General features: G+C 37.6%; 1 protein-coding gene across 1 annotated transcript in view; it reads right to left on the bottom strand.

The window, feature by feature from the left end:
• KCNH1 (potassium voltage-gated channel subfamily H member 1) overlaps positions 1–22,938 on the bottom strand; it is a gene marked incomplete at both ends in the record, with an annotated part of 246,697 nt that overhangs the window by 93,727 nt on the left and 130,032 nt on the right. Inside the window, 3 exons of the mRNA XM_081329975.1 lie at positions 10,125–10,321; positions 21,024–21,276; positions 22,184–22,383. Coding sequence (XP_081186101.1) covers positions 10,125–10,321; positions 21,024–21,276; positions 22,184–22,383 — 650 coding nt within the window. The remainder of the gene's footprint in view (positions 1–10,124; positions 10,322–21,023; positions 21,277–22,183; positions 22,384–22,938) is intronic.

The raw sequence follows: 22,938 nt of genomic DNA, 5'->3' as shown, positions 1-22,938 counted from the left end.
ACACATTCGGTGACAGTTAGATAGGCTTTCGTGAAAAATATAAACAAGTTGACACCAACACAACTCTGAACGCTAAACTGAAAGTTATGTAATACTACTCATTAAAGCAGCCTTCACAAGACCCCTACCCAAGTTGTTGTTTTAAAGAGTTGATTCACTAAAGGTAATGCAAACCTTATAGGAGTAGCAATTTTTCTCAAGTTCATGAGAAATCTGAAAAAGTTGGGCTACTTAGTGAATAGCAGAGATGCTATACGCTTGCAGTTTTGTGAGCCCTGAAGCAGTTCTTCAAAATCATTTTTAAACATGCAGAATGCTATTGCTGCCCTACAAAGGCTGTTTAGATTAGTTTGAGAGAGGACACACAATTGTAAAAGTGAAGTAGATTTTATTTTGATCACAAAACTGTGGGAGGCTTACACCTTTCCAGTGGACTCTTACTATGGACAGTGGAAGTTGTACATCTCATAGCCAGCTGATTTGTCAATAAAGTGTTCCAGCAGCATAGAAACAGGTTGTTTTATAAAAGAGGTGGGCATTTGTAATAGCTAGTGGGTTTTTTAAAGCTAAAAATTAGTGATGAGATACATGATTAGGTAAGGGATAAGGTCTGCACCATGGGATAAGGTATCTCAGTATGCTGATGAAATCAAAATGTATCTCTCCATCCTTTGTGAAGTAAGTGGTGCTGTGGATGCACTTTTGTGATGTTGAGTCTGTCTGAATAGGGAACAACAAACTTCAACTGAACCTTGGTAAGACAGAATGGTATAGATAAGTGGCTCCACTGTATCCTTATTCTCTTTGGCCCTGGATGGGATTGGACTGCCCCAGACTAATCTGATGTGTACTCTAGTGGTCCTACTGAACTTATGATTCCTGCTCAAGGAGCAAGTGGCAGGTGTGGCTAGGAGGGTTTTGATCAACTGTTGTGCTCCACTTATTCCATTTCCTCAGTTGAGAAGCCTTCTTTCAGTCCTTCACACCATGATCATCTCCTGTACGTTCTACTGCAATGTGGTCTACATGGGGCTATTCTTGAAGGGTATCCAGAAGCTACAGCTAGGGCAGAATGCAATGGCACAAGCAATTTTGGGCACCTCTCAAGTTGTACATGTGTTTGCTACATAGCTGCATTGGATATCAGTTTGCTTCCAGCTCAATTCAAAGGTTTTGGTTATCACCTTTAATGCCCTTCATGGCATGGGACTAGGTTAGCTGGGGAACTGTCTCATCCCAATTTCATTGTTTTGCCTCACCCATTCAGGCAGGGAGAGTATATTTCATATCCTGTTGGTTAAAGAATTTCAACTGGCAAGATCCAGGAAGGCAACCTTCTCTGCTGTTGTGCCTGCCTTTTGGGACATGTTAACCCCAGAGGTGAAATGTGCCCCTATTTTCTAGTTTCCCAAAATACTGTTTAGACTATGCTCTGCCAAGTGTTATTGAGGCTGAAGAATGATGTGTGACCCTGGGCGTGATTAGTGATATGAGGACACTCTCTCCACCTTTTTTGATCTGTAATAGTTTAAGTTTTTAAACTCTGTTTTATCTTTATGTTTAATCTACACTTTTGCACCCCTTTTTTACATTTTTACTGTAAACCTCTCAAAGTCATTTAGCTGACATAGGCAGCATGGAAATGTGATAAACAAATACAGTACAGTAAATAAATACTCTTAGGGCTAAAGGATAAGAGGTACAGTGAAAGCATGTTTACATATATTTAGGAAATTCTCCTCCACCCCAAGAGACACTTTATTAGTGGTTATAATTTTATACCTTGCTAAAGGTATAATCTCTCATTTATTTAATTAATTTCTTGACTTTATTATTTTTACAAATAGCTCCAGGTGGCAAACATATACTACTTCTTCCTCCTTTTTTCCTCACAATAGCCCTATTATATGAGTTGTGCTGAGAAAGAATAACTGGCCCAAAGTCACCCAGCTGGCTTTCATTCCTAACGTGGATTAGAACTCACAGTCTCCTACTTTCTAGTCTGTTGCCTTAACCCAGAGGTCTTCAAACTAGGCCCTTTTATAACTTGTGGACTTCAACTCCCAGAATTCCTCAGCCAGGCATGCTGGCTGAGGAATTCTGGGAGTTGAAGTCCACAAGTCATAAAAGGGCCACGTTTGAAGATCCCTGCCTTAACCACTAGACCAGACTGGCTGTCTTCCATGATCACTTGTTTCTACAAACACTGTTAATTGTTCTTCAGTTTGAAAACTCCTGTTGAAATCAATGGGAATTAAGTTCAGTTAATTAAAGCTATGGCAAACCACTTCTGAGAAATCTTGTCAAGAAAACTGCCAGGACTAGTCCAGGAAGTCTCCAAGAATGAGGCATGACTGAAAGGAAGAAAAAAAATATGAAGGCAACAATTTTATAGCTGATTTGCAAAGGAGTACATTAGCCCTCCACTTGATCTGGATTTATGCATCATCCTAAACCATTACCTATTTAAACATAAGTTTGTTGGATAATCCACAACTGACTAGGGTGACACATTTTATGATTGACACAAATAGAAATGATAAGCAGTGGTCTTATAAACAGTCTTTTTCAAACATCGCAACTTTAAAATGTGAGTTGGAGAATTATAACAGTTGAAATACACACATCTTAAAGTTGCCACATTTGAAAAACACTGTTGTAAACCAAAAAGATAGACTAAAAATAAATAAATTTCTCAGTCCAATTGATAGCCATCAAGACCTCTTCAAGAACTTAAAGTATGAATTTGTTGATATTTTCATTGTTATATAAAGTTCCTATTTAAGGCTGATATGCTCTCAATAACTGAAAAGCCAGTTTTTCAAAATGAATCAAGGGGTGATGAAAGAAACTATATACCAAGTAAGCTTAACATCTGGTCCTGTGAAAATGACTGAAGGAATTATTAAAAGGGAAAGAAGCCAACACATTTAAAAACCAGCCTTGCAGAAAAGGTACCAAGATTTCTCCATTTGGGGGGTCAATATGGAGAGGAAACCCAATAAATATTGTACACTATGATGTTTAAACTGCATTTGGCAAAGTCCTCCTGTGCAAACAATTGCAATGAGATAAGGGAACAGGTGCTTTATGGATTGGCAATTGGTTTAAAAGGCAGGAAACACAAAGAAGGAATAAATATGCCATTCTCAGTTTGCAAGATATTCAGGGTGAGATATCACAGGGAGTAGAGTTGGAACTGATTTTGTTTTAATCTGTATATAAGTTAAATACACCTTATTTTTTAAAAAATACAACAAGAACATTACTGTGCCAATTAATCAGTTTGAAGGTGGTTTAATTCATGTAACTGCTAAATCAAAGTTAGTCCAAATCAAAGGAGTAGGAAATCATCTTGATTTTATGTGATGGCACATACTTTCCTTACAATTCTTCAAGTACTTTGGAATCAATGAAAGAAAATACAATAGAAAAAAAGAAGACATTTTAATTATTATTTTAGTTTATAGTATGTACATACTAGGTTCTCTAATTATAAAATGTTTTATAGTGCTTGATACTTCAGAGAAATTCCATATGTGGGGAGTCATTCAGAATAACTTCCAGTACTACTTTTTTCATTCACAGGAACTGTCTAGCACATTATCCCAAATATGAAATAAGGAAGACTGTTTCCTTCTTCCATTTTCTGCTATGTAAGCCTTTTCTTTAAACTCTTGACTCCAGGTATGACTGCTTCTTCGTAAATGATACCTCGAGTCAATATTCCTGTTCTTTTGTCCTCAAAGCAAAACATTTCAGACTTCAAACCAAGAGAACCTAAATGTTTATAAGAGTGCATTACTGTTTCCTACAGGATAATTAATTGAGCACTTTTTTTCAAAACAAAACCATTTTTCCCCAAAAAGTCCCCATCTGGTATGCTTCATCCATGTTCTTAACAAAACATTTCCATATTCTGCTATTTACTTTTCCCAAAACATCTCAGGGTGGATCTGGATAACTGATTCCAATTTGCAAACAACTTTTTCACATAAATAAATACTCAAAACCAATCAGATTTAACTATTCTCATTTATACACCAGCATCATTCACTGCAATCCAATTAATATAATTATCTCAATGATCAGATAAAAATTGTTATTACAGACTCTTCTCCCTGTAATAAATGTTTTATCAGCAATACATGAAAATAGGAAAATTGTCCTGCTTAAAAATATCTTCTCAACTCAGTCCCCTGAGACACTTTTTAAGCTTTAAAGAAACATTAAAATAAATAATTTATTCTTCCTTTCATCACTGGGTGAAAGTGGCAAGAAGGTGACAAGCAACAGGGAGAAAGCAGAACTATTTAACTCATTTTTTGCATCTGTCTTTACACAAAGGGAAAAAACAGACCAACCTATCAAAAATAGTGCCATAAAAAACAGAATAGAAACGCAAGTTAAGATAGGCAAGAAAATGATAAGTGAGCACCTGTCCAGTCTAGATGAGTTCAAATCACCAGGACCAGATGGATTACACCCCAAGGTTCTCAAAGAACTGGCAGATGTGATCTCAGAACCACTGAACTATATTTTTCAAAGATCCTGGAGCACTGGGGAACTACCAGAGGATTGGAAAAGAGCTGATGTAGTTCCCAACTTCAAAAAAGGGAAAAAATGGATCCATTGAATGAAACTACAGACCTATCAGCCTGACCTCAATACCTGGGAAGATTCTGGAAAAGATAATCAAACAACGAATCAGTGAGCACCTAGAGGCAAACAAAGTCATTACTAAAAGCCAACGTGGGTTTGTCAAAAACAGATCATGCCAGACAAATCTTATTGCATTCTTTGACCAAGTGACAAAATTAGTGGATCAGAGGAATGCTGTGGATATAATTTACTTGGACTTCAGTAAGGCATTTGATAAAGTAGATCACAACCTTCTACTTGATAAGACAGAAAAAAGTGGGTTAGACAGAATCACCACCAGATGGATTCGTAACTGGCTGACCAGCCATACTCAGCGTGTGGTCATCAATGGAACCACATCTACATGGAGGGAAGTAAGTAGTGGGGTGCCCCAGGGCTCTGTTCTGGGCCCAGTGCTCATCAACATCTTCATCAACAATTTGGACAAAGGGATAAATGGGGAACTCATCAAATTTGCAGACGACACCAAGCTGGCAGGAATAGCCAACACTCCAGAAGACAGGCTTAAGATACAGGAGGATCTGGACAGATTTGAACACTGGGCGCTATCTAACAAAATGAAATTCAATGGTGAAAAAAGTAAGGTTCTACATTTAGGCAAGAAAAACCAAATGTACAGGTATAGTATAGGGACATCAACAACCTAAGATATGCAGTCAGTCAGTCAGGCCTAGAGGAGATCAACCCTGACTGCTCTTTAGAAGGCCAGATCCTGAAGTTGCAACTCAAATATTTTGGCCACCTAATGAGAAGGTAGGACTCACTGGAGAAGAGCCTAATGCTGGGAAAGAAGCAGTAGGCATGAGCTTAAAGGGACTCGAGAAGATGGTAGAGGACAGGAAGGCCTGGAGGAACGTTGTCCATGGGGTTGCGATGGGTCGGACACGACTTCGCAGCTAACCTCAACATAGTATAGGGGGTACCTTGCTCAATAGTAGTAACTGTGAGAGGGATCTTGGAGTCCTAGTGGACAATCACTTAAATATGGGCCAGCAGTGAGCTGCAGTTGCCAAAAAAGCCAACACAGTGCTAGGCTGCATTAACAAAGGAATAGAATCAAGATCACGTGAAGTATTAATACTTTACAATGCCTTGGTAAGGCCACACTTGGAATACTGCATCCAGTTTTGGTCATCACGATGTAAAAAAGATGTTGAGACTCTAGAAAGAGTATAGAGAAGAGCAACAAAGATGATTAGGGGACTGGAGACTAAAACATATAAGGAACGGCTGCTGGAATTGGGTATGTCTAGTTTAATGAAGAGAAGGACGAGGGGGGACATGATAGCAGTGTTCCAATATCTCATAGGCTGCCACAACGAGGAGGGACTCAAGCTATTCTCCAAAGTGCCCAAAGGCAGGACAAGAAGCAATGGATGGAAACTAATCAAGGAGAGAAGTAACCTACTAAGGAGAAACTTCCTGACAGTTAGAACAATTAACAGTGGAACAACCTGCCTCCAGAAGCTGTGAATGCTCCAACACTGGAAGTTTTAAAGAAGAGACTTGACAGCCATTTGTCCGAAATGGTATAGGGTTTCCTGCCTGAGCAGGGGGTTGGACTAGATGACCTCTAAGGTCCCTTCCAACTTTATTATTATTATTATTATTACTGTTATATTATAAACTTGAAATGCCAGTTTTACTTTTCATATTTCCCTGTTTATTGAGCTCTTGAAGTGCACAGGACACATTTATGGAAAATAGACTTCTGTTTTTCTTCTCAGGCATTAAGAAGCTATTAGCTTTTCACAGAAAATTACATTGACATTATTATTCCTGATATTAAGATTAGGTTCATAATCCAAAAGACTAGGAAGGGAAAGAAAGTCTCATTTGCTAGTTATTGTTCTTCTGATAACTCCAAAACTCTTCATTCCCCAGACTGCTCCAGAATCAACCTTTTAATATCAATCTGGAGTGTGTGTGTGTGTGTGTGTGTGTGTGTGTGTGTGTATCCCCCAGAGAAGGAATAACAGAGTAGTGGAAAATGTCATCATGATACGAAACCAAAGGAGGGGGAAAAACAGTAAAGCTAAGTCTTCTCTACAGAAATTTAGGACAACGTAAAAGCGCAAAATACAGTATGAATTTTGTTCTATTTTTGTACACTTCTTTATTTCTTCCATGTTTTGTGGGTATAACACCAAACCCCGAATGATTTTGCCTCTGCATTTTCACAGTATTTACAGAATATACAGCATACAACAATCTGAACAAAGAAATAAAGCTACTGGCCAGCCATTTGTCTGAAATGGTATAGGGTTTCCTGCCTGAGCAGGGGGTTGGACTAGATGACCTCCAAGATACCTTCCAATTATTATTATTATTATTATTATTATTATTATTATTATTATTATTATTATTATTATTATTATTATTATTATTATTATTATTATTATTATTAATTAATTATTATTATATATAGCCAATTTTATTTAACTTTTTTTGCCTTATTGCTCAGAACCAATTAGCCTGCAAAATTGTTATTTGTTCTTTTCACTTGTCCTCTTTTTGGTGTCTTTTTATCTTATTGTCATTTATTTATTTAATTTAATTAATTCAAACAGAATCAAAAGAGTTGGAAAAGGCTACTTAGGCACTGAATCTTCCTGATTGGCCCAGGAATGAAATTTAAAACATCCTTGACAAATGTCTACTTAACTTTTGCTTATCTATGCATTGTACTGAAAAAGAGCAGTACATTGCCAACTTTATGCTGAGTGCCATAAGTTCCCATGCAAGACCTAAAGCATCTCAATTACTTCCAATTCATCCATCACCTGATATGTAACCATTTTGCCTACCTGCTATTATGCTATAAAAATAGTTTTTTAAATATTATTTCCAAACTCATATGAAACAAACTTAGACTATTTTATCATAAGAAACTAATCAGACTCTGCCCAAAAGTGGATTCACAGATTCAAGTAATATCATAAACAAAAAATCTGGATGCCACCAAGTGTGCCCCCAGGTGCAGATATTTAAAATAAGAAAAAAAATATTAATGACAGTACTGTGTTGCTATGAACCCAACAAAGTAGCAACAGAGAAATGCTGAAGCTATTTTCCAGTATAGGTTAGGAGAGAAAAGGGAAGAAGCAATATGTGGGCTGATTTACTCCATATATCTTCTTCTGAGTCACTGAAGCAGTAGGTGTGAGCTTAAATGGACTCCAGAAGATGGTAGAGGACAGGAAGGCCTGGAGGAACGCCTAGGGTCATGATGGGTCGGACACGACTTCGCAGCTAACAACAACAACAATCTTCTTCTGAAATGTGCTTGAGCCTTGAAAAAATGTTTATCTGATGTTGTAGTAAACAACTCTATTTGAAATGTGTTAGAATTTCAGCTCTGCTCTATTCCGTGCTCAGTTTAGTGCTCATTCTTTCAGGAAGGCAAAATTATTAAATTTGATTGCTACCAACTCAGTTTTAATAAATAGTAACTTTTTTCTGGCAGAAGTATAAAATATATATTATTCTGTAGTGATCTTGTTTCATTCAAACTTGTAAACAAAAGGATATTTAATTCCATGCTGTTATTGTAAGATAATGTCTTGCTAAAAATGTAATGCTCATTGCACATTGCTAATCAAAAGTTTTATTCTTGCAATTTTTTTCAGTTTATATACTACTACCATTATGGTGGATAAAAATGGCTGCGACAATTTTGTCAGATATGTTTCATAAAATAAAAACAAATATCTTGCAAATATAATATATATTTCCATTCGTAAGAATAGTTTCAGACCTAGCAGAATAAACAATCTATATCTTTGCCCAATAAGATGAGTCTAGTAATCACATGCTTGGATATTGTAAAATTTCAAATTACTACAAAATTTTGTAAACACTCTAAAATTTGGTACTCATCTCATCATGGACTAGTAACAAAAACTTTGGAGACAAGCATTGGTTAATGGACCACATATTGAATAGCACATTAAATAGAGGAAACATACACTTTATTTTAGGTGCATTCATTAAATGGCTTGCTCTTGTGAAACTAGCTAAAACTGCCCTGAATATTTATATACTTAGTTTGAGAGTTAAAAATAAGTACTTTGTGGAAGATTAAGTATAAACTATTTTCCACAACTTCCATCTTGTATGATCATTAAATTTTCTGTTCACTGGCATTTGTTCTATTTCAATTTTACCATTAATTTCTAAATACCATATCTAGATGTTTCTCATTGACAATTCCAAATAATCAGGAAACTTATATAATACAGGATGGAAAAGCAAAAAAAAAAATTAAGAACGGCAACAATGCATCTTGGAATTGGTCAATGACCAATGAATTGCAGAATGAACACAAAGTAACTCTAAAAGGATGTATTTTTTCATACACCAATTTCATCAGCATTCTAGCTCTCTCTTGTCAAAAATAGAAACAAACAATTAGAAGGAGTGTAGGTGTGAACTGCTCAAAAAAAAGTCTGTATTTTAATACATTTAAACACCTAGAGTCCTGGTTAAACACTTAGATTAACGTAGCTCTCCATAAAGAAGAAAACAAGTTATCCAAATAAAAAAACGTTTTTGATGCTGAACGGACCAGTAAAAGAATCCCTTTTAGCTCAGCTTATGTGCACATTTAGACAGAAATAAATCCTGATATGCAGAGTTCCTAATTAAAGAGAACGATAATAATTTTGTTGTATTTTGCTATGTACATCTAAGCACATGAAACAATTTACCAAGAAGCAGTTGGAAACATATTCTAGATGTTTCCCAGTAATTCCCACCTTCAAACTATTCTCTGTGTTTTGCCATCATGCAAATCAGTTGGACACAATTGGAACAAAAAAAAATACCACACCTCTGATTTGTTTACATCTTGAAAGAGCAAGTCAGAGGCTGGAATCAAAAGTCAACGAACCACGAAAAGGTCAGAGGCTCTAGGTGCACCCTTTTCACATCAAACAAACAATTAACTTTAAAGCATTATTTTCCCCAGTTCATGAAGTTCAGAGTTCTCAGCAAGAATTTCAATGTATAATTTCAGATGGCTGCTACACTGAGATAATAATGAATTAAAACAATTTTACACCTTTTGGCTTTCCACTTAAGTGGCATTATTACAGAAAGTATATCAGGCTAAGTTGATTGATCTGAAATAGCTACAAATCCTGCTCCCATCTTGGGTATTTCACGGAGCCTGATTTTATGCTATTGGAATGTTGATTTTTGCTTCGTTCCTGTTGATATTGGCTATAATTTAGGTTTTTCTTTGGTTTTACTAATGTACAGTATGCCGATCATTCATGTTAAGCAACCATACAAATCTAAATACCGTAAGTAAGTTCTTCTTGCCAAGAACACTTGGAAACTATCATGTAATGTAGTACAGTTAGCATGCTAAGAATTTTCCATCCATACTATTTATTATCTAAAAGTACAATTCCAATAAGCTCTTAGCTCTTCTTTCCATCCATTCCATAATACCTTACCCTTTTTCGCAAATTGTAGGTCAGGATGAGATTCCTGGAGAAAGAATGTGAAAAGGCTGTGTAGAACTCCAGCACTTTCTGTAAGGCATCCCTTTTAATTACATGAAGGTCACAGTAAGTCAAAGCCCTTACATTAGCACATGACTGGGCAAGAGTTGTTTCTTTCCAGAAGACATCACCAAAGACATCCCCTTTGCCTAAGGGGGAAAAAGAACTGCAATCAATTAATTGCTTCCATGTTAAGAAAATTATCAAAATGTAACTGAAATAATTCCAGAAAGTTTCCACTATTATTAAAAGTACATGCCTTATTTTATGCAATATATTAAATACAAAGCAAACCTTTAACTACAATATAATGAAGGACTAGCTCCAACCTTTTTTTCTTTGTAGCAATAAGCAGGCACAACCCTATCAATGTCATAATTCACCCAAGTGAATTGATCTGAAACATTCGGTGGGACAGACAGAAGAACAAAGTGCACTGGAGTTTGCAGTAGTTTCCAGAAGGTCTATAATCAGTGTAGCCAATGTCATCTCCAGGACTAGGGTCATCTCAGACAAATATTACTTCCAGATCCCACACCCCTCATTTCCTGGAAATGGGTTACTATCAAACACTTCTCCTGGAAAAGACACCATGGACAGGTTGAATCCAGCTGGAGGAAGTGGTGCTGAGATCACAACCCCAAAGGTGCTTTTCAAGAGTTAACTGTTTTTCTTTGAAGGTGTTTTGCTTTTCATTCAAGAAGCTTCTTCAATTCTGACTGGATGGTGGGGAATGGAAGGATTTATATTCCTTGCAGACAGCTGGTCATTTGCATTCTTTTAGAGAGTTGTCAATGTGTCCTTTCAGCAGTTCCAAGAAGGCTACACACCATTTGCATCACTCAGATGACCTTGAGGACACAGATAAACCTCCAAGTGGCCTTAACAACTCTCTAAAAGGATGCAAATGATCAGCTGTCTGCAAGGAATATAAATCCTCCCATTTCCCACCATCCAATCAGAGCTGAAGAAGCTTCTTGGATGAGAAGTGAAACATCTTCAAAGAAAAACAAGAAAGTCCAGTTGCCTCATGAAAAAGCACCTTTGGGGCAACCATGACCTGGATGACTGAGACTCTCCATAGACATCTAGGTATCAAGTGCTGTTAAGTAATATATATCAAGATATTTATATTTGAATAAATATGGGACTAAAAAGTTTCACTTAGCATTTGAATAAGTATTAGATTTACAAGATTTATTACTATTTAGTTATTTTTAAGGAGAGTTAAAGTGGGATAGGATTTAAAGTGTTATTATAGTTAGTTAGCATATTATAGTTTAAGATTGTTAGGGTCAATACCCTGTATTATGCTCTGGGAAGTCGGGGGGAGGGGAAATTGGGTGGGGGTGGGGGAGGGATGGGTTTTATGTTTAAAATGTATCTGTAAAACTTTTTAATAAAAAAAGATATTTATATTTAACTCACTCTTCAGTATATTAATTTTTGACAAAGACATCTACGGATAGATGACAAAAGTTATAAATACTGTCTAACAGCTTCAAAGCTCTCTCTATTTCTTTTCTTTTCCTGGGCTTCACAGCACAAAAAACAAAATAAATAAGTGTCATCTGAGTTTCTTATCTCAGATTTATTCTCTTCAGCCATACGTTTGTTTGATTTTAAAGAGACCAACTGGATCTAAGAATGTGTGTGACCATATCTTTTAAGTTCTTTCATTCACATCTATTTTTTCCCTTTTTTTCAGATGAAGAAACTCTGGATGTTAGACTGTATATCAGTAAAAAGATCGAGACAGTGGTGGGATTCAAATATGTGAACAACCAGTTCTCTGTGTGGATGCCGTTTCTGGAAGTCCATTCTGGGCCTGGGCAACAAAAAATTAGCTACCAGTTCGGCCGAAGTGGTGCGAACCGGCTGAATCCCACCACTGGATCCAGAGAATAAAAGGATCTTGCCTCCAGAATCTGAAAGAACATTTATTTTGTCAGATGTCTGTTGTGTAAATATATGGAAGCAAAATACAGGTAGTCCTCAAATAATGACCAGAATTAAGCCCAAATTTATGTTGCCAAGTGAGACATTTATTAAGTGATTCTATGATCTTTCTTGCCACAGTTGTTAAGTGAATTGCTGCAGTTGTTAAGTTAGTAACAAGATTGTTAAGTGAATCTGGCTTCCCCAATTACTTTGCTCATCAGAAGTTTACAAAAGGTGATTACATGACCCCAGAACACTGCAACCATCATAAATATAAGTCAGTTACCAATCATCCAAATTTTAATTATGTGACTATGGGGATACCACAATGGTCATGTGAAAAACAGTCATAAACCACATTTTTAGTGCTATTATAACTTCAAATGATCACTAAATGAACTGTTGTAAATCGAGGACTACCTGTAGATAGATATGTTCACCAGATCCAAAACCAAACAAGATCTAAACCCCTTTTAATATTTGTTTTGTTTATTATTTCCCATTTTTATTATTTTTTTAGAAATAACTCAAGGCCACAACACACAATACTCTTACTGCCTCATATTTTCTCTACCGTGTTTCCCCAAAAGTAAGACCTACCCTAAAAATAAGTCCTAGCTTGATTTTTGGGGGTGGGCCTAATATAAGCCCTACCCCAAAAATAAGTCCTAGTTTGGGGGCAAGGCGCACACCTAAAAATCAATCTAGGGCAGAAGTGGGAGGATGGAGCTACCCCATGAGTCCCATACCCACTTACCAGGTCTCCCATGAATCAACACCTGCCTCTCCTCACCAGCCCAATTCTTCTGCAGTGTCCACCGGCCTGCATATTGCAGTCAGAGAACTTTCCGGAAGGCCTCTGCAGTCAAGAACCAAGCTATGGATTCAATTGTAGCTTGGTTCTTGGGTACAGAGGCCTTCCAGAAAGGCCTCTGACTGCAAAATACAAGCCAGAGCTCCATTCTCAGCTGCAGAATGAATGGGCCGGCTGGGCAGGGCTGTTGGTGCCACCGCCATGAGGCGAGTAGAAAAGACCCCCCCCCCCAAAAAAAAATAAGACCTGGTGCCTCTTTTGGAAGCAAAAAAAAAAATAAAAACTGGGTCTTATTTGTGTGGAAATATGGTACAACAACCCTGTGAGATGAGTTGGGGCAAAAGAGACTGGCCCAAAGTCACTAAACTGACTTTCATAGCTAAGATAGGATTGAATTCACGGCATCCCAATTTCTAATCTGGCACTTTAATCACTAGATCAAATTGGCTCTCTTTTTTGGAATCATTTTAGATTAATAAGAAATTATGTCTAACTGCAAATGTTCAGAATAATTGCAACTGCAGAAAGGGTTTTGGTTAGTTTTTCTTAAAAACCCAGAGGTTTCTACAGATGTTTGCTATATCATTTCCATATTGCACTCAGATTTGATATAGTAGTCCATGCACAGACTCTCATTATTAGGTTGCTAGCTACACGGAAGCCAGTTTGGCTACATGAAGACCAAAATTGTTGAGATTGTTTAAGGACATAGAGGAGTAGTTGAAGATTTATCTGCAATACTTATTTTTATTTATTTATTTATTTATTTTAATTCCATTTATATCCCGCCCTTCTCCGAAGACTCAGGGCGGCTTACAAGCTTAGCAGTAGCCTTCATTCTATGTATATGCCTGCTTATTAGGGCTTTCGCCCCCCCCCCCAAGCGTTATGTGTTGAAGGTTCAGATAACAAATGTTTGAATGGTGCTACAGCTATGCCTACAAGGTCAGGAATAGTTGTCCATCTGGGTTTAATTCTGTATTAACAAAACATGAAGAAATCACAAGCAGGAACCATATTAAACAGCATTTTCCTAGACCTACACTGAGTTCCTTTCTCCTTTCCTTTTCTAATGGAAAATACCAACTTTGATCTCAGTTTTTTTTTAATCCTACACAAATAGATGGTGTTTTCAGAGGGAGAGCTCTTTTATTTTCTAATGGAAAATACCAAACTTGAGCTCATTTTTTTTAAAAATCTTACACAAATAGATGGTGTTTTTGGATGGAGAGCTCTTACTGTTATCACTCAAAATATATTATGTAAGTATTCCATTCTTTTCCTCTGTTAAAATATATTTTATGGAAAGAAAAAGACAGAAACACAAAAGGGTTAAAGATACAAAGAAGAGGGAACCATCTTGAACATCCCTGCTCCAAATTTCATGAACAAAACAAGACGGTTACTGCAGTAAAAAGCCTCTGGAAACACCCAGAAAATGAAGACTAGGAAGAAAATCCTTTTAAGAAATATGAAGTTTGAAGCATCCTATAGTTTTATAATTACACTTGTCCTGGTATTTGTCTTAATTTAAAACTGAAGTGAAAACTAGTTGACACCAGTTTTCTGCATATTTACAAACTCCTGGAAAAGAGAGGTGTCTAGTCATGTTGGTCAATGTCTGTTGTCCATTTCTCCAGTGTACTTGTCTGGAAAGGGAAAATCAGAAAGGCAATTGTAAGTCTAATGCAGACATGTCAAACACAAGGCCCGGGGGCCGGATCCGGCCCACGAAGTGGTTCCATGTGGCCCGCGAAGCCATCCTGGAAACAGTGAGGGAATGGCCCCCACTGCCTTGGCCCTGGCTCAGAGACCCTCCTTCTGCCAGTGACCCTCAGATCTGTCCCACTCCTGCCCAGGCCCCCATAGGCACCCTTGATGCAAACGATGTAGAGCTGGCCATGCCCACCCAATAGGCCATACGCACTCTAGCCACACCCACCCAGTAGGCCACGCCTACCCTGGCCATACCCACCCGGCCCCTTGAGGGCAACCACAGTGCTGATGCGGCCCTCAATGAAATTGAGTTTGACACCCCTGGTCTAATGGTTCAAGATGCCAGGTGCTCTCTTTGAAATCAAGTCAGAGCAAGCAGCCTTATTGCTGGACAGAATGAGCTGTTGGCCTCAAGTCTGCAGATGCTGAGTAAGGATTGGATTATTAGAGCTGCAATTTGTTGATCGTGCTAAAGTACTGTGAGTTGTAGATATAATATTTTTATGCAGGGATTTCTTGCAACCTGAACATTTTTTCAGTTAAAAATGGTGGAAGGATATCTTTTACATGGATTAGGACAGACATGTCAAACACAAGGCCCAGGTGCCGGATGCGGCCCGCAAAGGGGTTTCATGCGGCCCGCGAAGCCATCCTGGAAACAGTGAGGGAACGGCCCCCACTGCCTTGGCCCTGGCCCAGAGACCCTCCTTCTGCCAGAGACCCTCAGATCTGTCCCACTCCTGCCCAGGCCCCCATAGGCACCCTTGATGCGAACGATGTAGAGCTGGCCACACCCACCCAGTAGGCCATATGCACTCTAGCCATGCCCACCCAGTAGGCCACGCCCACCCAGGCCATACCCACCTGGCCCCCTGAGGGCAACTGCAATGCTGATGCGGCCCTCAATGAAATTGAGTTTGACACCCCTGGATTAGGATAATAGCCTATGTTATGAAGCTAGTATGGATTAATGTGCATTATTCAACTGAAATTACTGAGTTGCACTATTGTAACAGCCCAGTTCAATGCTAGTTTACAGTATACTGTGTACTTATATAGTTAGTGGGCTTACTTTCAAAAAAGTATGCCTATGGTTGGAACAATCCTTTGCTCTCAAGGAAGAATGGCAGAATTCCATTCTGTTAACTCCCTGTAACTGGCCATAAATAAAAATATTCAATATTTTAGTATAAAATTATACAATATATAATTGAAAAGTAACATTCAGGTGGGTTCAATATTCTCCATAGTCTGTTTTCCACAACCTTCTAGAAATGATGAGCTTCAATTCTCAGGATACCCAGCTAGGATTTCCATTTAATTGCTGTTTAGTCATTTCCTCTTGATTTGACAAAATTCCAAGAGCTGTTTGTAGATTTGCAAAGTAAGATCCCTTGCTTTTCTGGGTAAGGCTGAGATATTTTTGTGCTTCTCTATAAATCTATTCCTCTGGGATACAACTAGCATCTCTGGCACCTCTCTGTAAATGAAATCCTTGTAGGTAAAGCAATAAAGCAAAACCATTTCAGATAAACATTATGAGAACAACTCTATCTGAACACGTTAAGATGGCAATTAGATAAAATTAAAGCAGCAGGATTTTCCTTCCCTGGAGCAAATGGACCATTTAACACCCTCCTCGTACAGGACAAAAGATACACAAAGTTCTCCATAGGAATAACATTATTTTCTTTAAATTCTACCTCAGGGATTATGGTTATGTAAATAATAACTTACTCTGGAGATCTGAGGACACAAGAGCCATGCTTGCCTTCTGTGCAAAGTGTTATCTTATTCAGAGTAAATAAATGAACCCCCCATCCCCTGCTGATGGTAAACAAATTAAAATGTTCATATTTGCGTCAAAAATTAGGCTTTTTATATGTGCTGATGCCACAATCATAATAATCCCTTTATTCATAATGTTTTATATTAAGAGACATTTCCCAATCTGGTACAACTGGTTCATCTGTAGCCAAATTTCAGGATAGCAGGTGAGAAACAGGGCTTTGGCTGCTCTGATAAATCAATTTCAATAAGTACACGTAAGGGGGGGGAATCCTATCTCCTGTTGGCCCCAGAGGACCTTTCGGAAGAAAGAAATAAAAGTTTATGAAATTCCTGAAGAGAATGTGGAGGAGTGCAAGGAACATGGGATCACACAAAGCCAGCAGTCCTCCAAATCTAATCCAGGTGTAATAATAGGCACACATAATTGGGACTAAGCCTTACTGAAGTTAATATGCCTTTGACTGGGCTTTTATCCTCTTTCCCCCAGTTACTTCTCCCAGGCTTATCTCACATTATTTAAAAGCTGTTTGATGTTGAGAGAAGCTTTCAGGGGACTGTATGTGAAAGACAGGATGAAACTTCTTCTCTGAACTTCCTTGATTTATCTTAGGATCAAAGCCAATGTTTATTAAAATAAATGTCACACTGTCCAGGATAGTGTCAGTGTGAAAACAGACCAGCAGAAGCTTATATTCTAATAATGGAGAGTTGTCATTGTTTCATTATTTAGAGTATTATTCTAGTTTTAAACAGAGTAACAGAAATCCTGTTTATATGAGAACAGGATTTAACCTTCCTGTTAAAGAAAAGGAAGAAAAAAGGAATCTTCTATGGATATTTGCTGATGTTTGGCATCAGTAGCATTTCACCTTTTCTGCATGCAAATTCTATGCACATTTCCTTCTGTCTCAGAATGCCTCCAACCAACAGGTTCAATATCATTAACAAAAAGTCTCCCCCACACTCCAGTATCTTCTCTTAAGTGGTGCTTCCTGGCCTGGCCAACTCTATATTCTTACACAGTGTGTATAATATATACAGTAGGATAAAAAGCCCTTTAATTTTAAAACCATTAATAAGTTTATTCACAATTAAAAAATTAAATTAAATTTAAATTTAAAAAACCAGCATAAAACATGTAAGTCAAAGTACCAAAGTACTACAAATTCTTGGGTGGGTTTGGGTTTTCTTTTTGGGGTCCTTCTCTTGCAAGGGAACTGTGTGTTTTAATTAGTGCTAGAAGCAGAGTCAAATTACTATCAGCTCTTCTCTAATAGAAAATTGTCATATTTTTTTTCTGTCTCAGTAGCCCTTGGTACATCTTGACATCTGTTTAGCACTCAGTTTTTTTTTCAGGCAAATCTGCATGATTACACAGCTGGGTTATAGCACAAGCAACTTAATAACTACTTCAGTAGCATTGAAGGCTATTAACTCATAGCAGACTCACTAACCTACCAAAATTCAATACAAAATTCCAGCAAGCCTTTAAAATCACAGCAGCTTGAGAGTACAGAGATTCAAGAACTCAGCTTTTAGCAAATTCAGTTGTATGATTCTATGTGAAAGCAGGTAGCAAGATATTACAGGTAGTCCTCATTTAATGATTGCCTTGTTTAGGGGCTATTTGCAATTATGATGGTAATGAAAAAGTAACTTTGTGACCAATTCTCACATTTATGACCTTTGCAGGTCTGTAAAGCAAAGTAAACCTGAAGTAAGACTGTAAACACAGTTGTGGTTTCCCAAAGCTCATCTATACTCCATCTCCCATATATTGATATGGGATCTCAAGGTATGGTTCAGGAAAGTCTGCCTCAGCATCCCACATCACTCACCACATCAGCTCCACCAACCCACAAGTGCTGAAAACTAGTGAGAGCTCATTTGCTACTTTAGATCTTATCTCCCCATAGGCTGAGCTGCTGGCCATCATCTGGTTTCAAGAATGGATCTGATATGGTGTTGGGGCTGGGAAGAGGGCAGAAAGGTGACTTTTTGATAGATGATCTATCATTCTACTTCAGGCTCCTTGCTAGCCTCAGGCTACCATCCCCTGCAGATGTCCAGAGGGAAAGGGTACAATATACCCCAGGTGAAAGCAGCTAACAGAAGCTAGGAGATCTCACAAAGAGGCCACATATTATGCAAGTAAGTAAGGCTTCTTTCAGGAGAAAATGGTTTAGAAAAACCTGGTCAGATGGCCTCAGCACCAGCTATGATATGAAGGTTGCATACAAATAGGTGTTCATCGAAAACTATTATCCTGGCACCTTTGAGCCAAAGTCAGGAGGAAGTGTGACAGGGGACAGTGTTCATAAAAGCAGAATCCTTCCTTTAGTTTTATTTTAATTGAATATCATTTTTGTTAGGAATTATGTCTATGGATCCTCCTTGCAACAGAGAAAAGAACTGCATTTTAATTACTCAAGCTTTATTATCTGCGTAAATATATATCTTTAAAACACAAAGGACAGTTCACCTGCATGAGAGATGCCACTGCAGCCAACTTTATATTGAAAGTAGGAAGCTGTGCCTCCTGGAACAATATTTCATTTGGTTAGGTTATTCTTCTTAGCTAACTGAATACATTTTGTTCCCTTGTATAATAAAATTACTATAAATCAAGTTTATCCAAAGGCTGAGGAAAGTATGCTTTCAATTCACAGGTTTACAGGGAAAACAAAAGATAAGCTTCGCCCCCCCCCAAAAAAACCCAACAAACCCTAAAAAGCCTCATAATTTTTCTCTTATTATAAAGGTGGACCTAGAGAAGCCACAAAGCTTGCTGTGATATCAAAAACCAAAAGAGGAACACTGTCCCTAATTACAAGCCCAACAAACAACCCAATCGCCACTTGCTGTGGGACAACTTGCTGCAGGACAAAAATTACATAATATCGAAGAAATGGTGAAATAGAACTATTAAAAAAGGATGCACAAGGAGGGACAAAATGAAATGTGAATGACAAAAGTTAAAATATTTTTTTCATTATTTTAAATAAAAAAAAATGTTGAATTATCCTGCAGTGAGTTTTCCTGTGATGAATTGGCCACAGCAAAGTGCCCTGTGGCGAGATGGCCATAGCAACCTGGCCACAGCAAGTTGGCCATGTCTAATTGGCAGCAGTGAGTTCACTGCAAGTTGGTCGTGGAGAATGGTCCCATCATGACCCCAAATGGCAAGGCGACATATACCAGTAGATCAGAGGACATCCTTCACATAACAAAACCAACAGCCAGGGATTACTGGCTCCAGAAAACTGCACGGCAGACAACATACCCCTGGATCACCTATGCTGGAGTGCAAGCAATTCTGCCATGTAATGTTGTTTGCTTATTTTTGGAAGCATGCGGAAATTTGGAAAATCTTTTCACTTTAGATATTACTCCCTTCCCATTAGCATTATGGGTGTAGAGTCCTTGATGCTCTCTGAGCTTGGTTGTTTTATAATAATAATAATAATAATAATAATAATAATAATAATAATAATAATAATAATAATAATAATAATAATAATAATAATAATAATAATAATAATAATAATAATAATAATAATAATAATAAGAAGAAGAAGAAGAAGAAGAAGAAGAAGAAGAAGAAGAAGAAGAAGAAGAAGAAGAAGAAGAAGAAGAAGAAGAAGTTGGAAGGGACCTTGGAGGTCATCTAGTCCAACCCCCTGCTAAGGCAGGAAACCCTATACCATTTCAGAGAAATGGCTGTCCAGTCTCTTCTTAAAAACTTCCAGTGTTGGAGCATTCACCACTTCTGGAGGCAGGTTGTTTCTTGCAGATGTTTCATTACCTAACTTAGTAATGGAATATCTGCAAGAAGACAACCAAGCTCAGAGAGCACCAAGGATTTCATAGTTCAACCCTGAGCTTCAAATATTCTATTAGCGTTATGATTGCATGCTCTGTGCATGCATATGTTGTGCACATGCAGGTCCAACTATTGACTTTGGAGAACTATGTAAGTGGAGCTGAGCAACTGACAGGGGTTTGCGAGGTGTGTCCTGCTAGTTTTTGATAGTGCCTTCAGTCAATGGAGGGACTTGTGTGTACTAGACTAAAACAAGAGCAAAACCATGCCAGAAGATATCACAATGAAAAAAATAAATAAATGTTAGCAATGGGAGTAATAAAAATAAATAAAAAGCTTAATAATAAAATTGGCACCCAAACAATAAAGGTCCAAAAACCTTACTATAGTTTTTAAAAGAGCTGAGAAAACTAAACGGCCTTAGTGGGAGACTAAAATAAATGGTAGTTTATGTGCCAAGTAAGTTTTTCTATAGAGGATATTTCGTAAATAGAGTACCACCATTAAAAAGACAAATCTGTCAATAACTTTAGCTTTCCATGATTCCTTTATCATTCATTAAACAAATGTTGTTTGAAAGAGCGTGGAAGGATGCTCTGGACAAATCTAACAAGCAGACATTTTGTCTTAGACTTCAATTCCAATGCTAATTATTGCTGTACAGTCTATGTACACATTGCTAAAATATTGTGAACCTTCTACCAACAGAATTACAGTTTGTAACTTAACACAGATATACTCACAGATAGACTATAGTAGAACTCACCCAAAATTGCAACAACTTCATCATCTTGGATCACTTCCAAGGATCCTGAAACCACAAAGCAAAGATTGTCCACGCTCTCACCCGCATGGTAAATGAGATCTCCAGGAGCACAGTGCACAGTCTGAAATTCCATTGCAAGAGCTCGCAGGCACCCATCACTAGCTAGTCTGAAGGCTGGGTGCTCTTTAAAAACTTTTCGATTCAGATGTACACAGATATCTGCTCTCATGTCCTTAGGACAGATCTGTAAAACCTAGGACAACAGGACCAAAAGTAAGCGCGCACAAGCCTTAAAGAGTGTGTGAAACCCTCTATGAGATTTATCTTTATATTAATTAATCCTTTATGTATTTGCCAAAGAATTTATTCTTTCTTTCTATAGTCAATTAGTTCTAGCTAGAACTGGAAACTCGTTCTCTTCTGTCGGTCACTGTATATGTTAAACAAAGGGTTGCTAAAGGATTTAGAGGCAAGCTAAAGAAACCAAGACTGCTTGATCTGGTTTTTCCCTATATTTTGCTTAACAATAAATTAAAGTAACTTCAGAATATTATAGTTTTACAAGGCCAAAAAGAAAAAAAGTGATTTAAGTCAAATTTATTTTCAGATTAATTACTTAATCTGTTAATCTCTTAATCTGTTTCATTTGACCAATAAGCTTGTTACTATATAACTGATCATCACAGTTTCTTTCAAGTGATATTTTGAACCTGTTAAGAATTATATTTGCAAAATTTATTCATAACCATAAAAAGGTGAGACTTAATCTTTCTCTTTATTAGCTTTGCTTTACATTCTAAAGTACACTAGATAAAATAAAATCTCAGTGTTTAGAGATTTAGGGATGTATGAAATTTCAACAGATTTTCTCAGTTAAGTATGTAGCACTAATTACTTGAGCACTACTAGCGCTAGCACTAACTGCAGAGTACAAAATACACTTGTTATTCATTTTGTAACATTTTTCACTATTCGTATGTATGCAAAATTGGCAGAGCTTGAGAAGTAGGCTTGAGAATTTGAAGATCTATATTTATCAGCCGATTGTTCTATTTATTGATTTTCTACAAGACAAGAAGCCAGGGTGGCAGTAAAAATATAGGCTATTAGTAAAGGGCGGTGAAAAGCTAAGTAATGCTAGATTTCTCAAGGGACCTCACCTTTTCAGTATCAATGCCCCTGGACATTGACCAGGTAGAAACAATGTAGTCCATCACACGTTCACTCAAGCCTTTGGGCACTTGATAGAGCTTCAGGAAATCCCGGACACTGTTTAGCATTTCATGATATCGGTTTGTATTAGCATACATTTGCTGGAAGATAGTTGTCACATTCCCAAAAATGGTTGCGTATAACAAAGCTGCAAATAGAAGAAGGTGGGGAAAGGGGAACAAAATGAAGGTGGGCCTTCTCTGAAAGAGGCAGATGGTTTGGCAAATACAGCAATACACTGCAGTATTTGTGGGAGAAAATAGCATCAATTCCATCAATTGCAATAATAATTATCTTAATTGTTACAACCCTAAGCACTGATGCCATTTATTGCCTATAGGTACAAGCCTTTAGAGATGTCCTTTCAAAATTTCATGTATTATATAAAAGAAGGGTGCCTCGTCTTGATACAAATTCTCTTGTTTCAATTAAGAGTGCCATTTTCAATTTGGCTTATGTTAAATGACTTACTGGGTAACTCCACAGCTGTGCAATAAGGGAAACATTTTCTAACCCTAGAGCAGGGGTCTTCAAACTTGGCCCTTTCATGATTTGTGGACTTGAACTCCCAGAATTCCTCAGCCAGGCACACTGGCTGAGGAATTCTGGGAGTTGAAGTCCACAAGTCATAAAAGGGCCAAGTTTGAAGACCTCTGCCCTAGAGGCTGCTCATTCAATCCAGGCTTGATGTCACCTTAAATCA

Source organism: Vipera berus, assembly GCF_964194415.1.
Source record: "Vipera berus genome assembly, chromosome: 1".
NCBI lineage: Eukaryota > Metazoa > Chordata > Lepidosauria > Squamata > Viperidae > Vipera > Vipera berus.
This window is presented reverse-complemented; position numbering and strand designations above follow the sequence as displayed.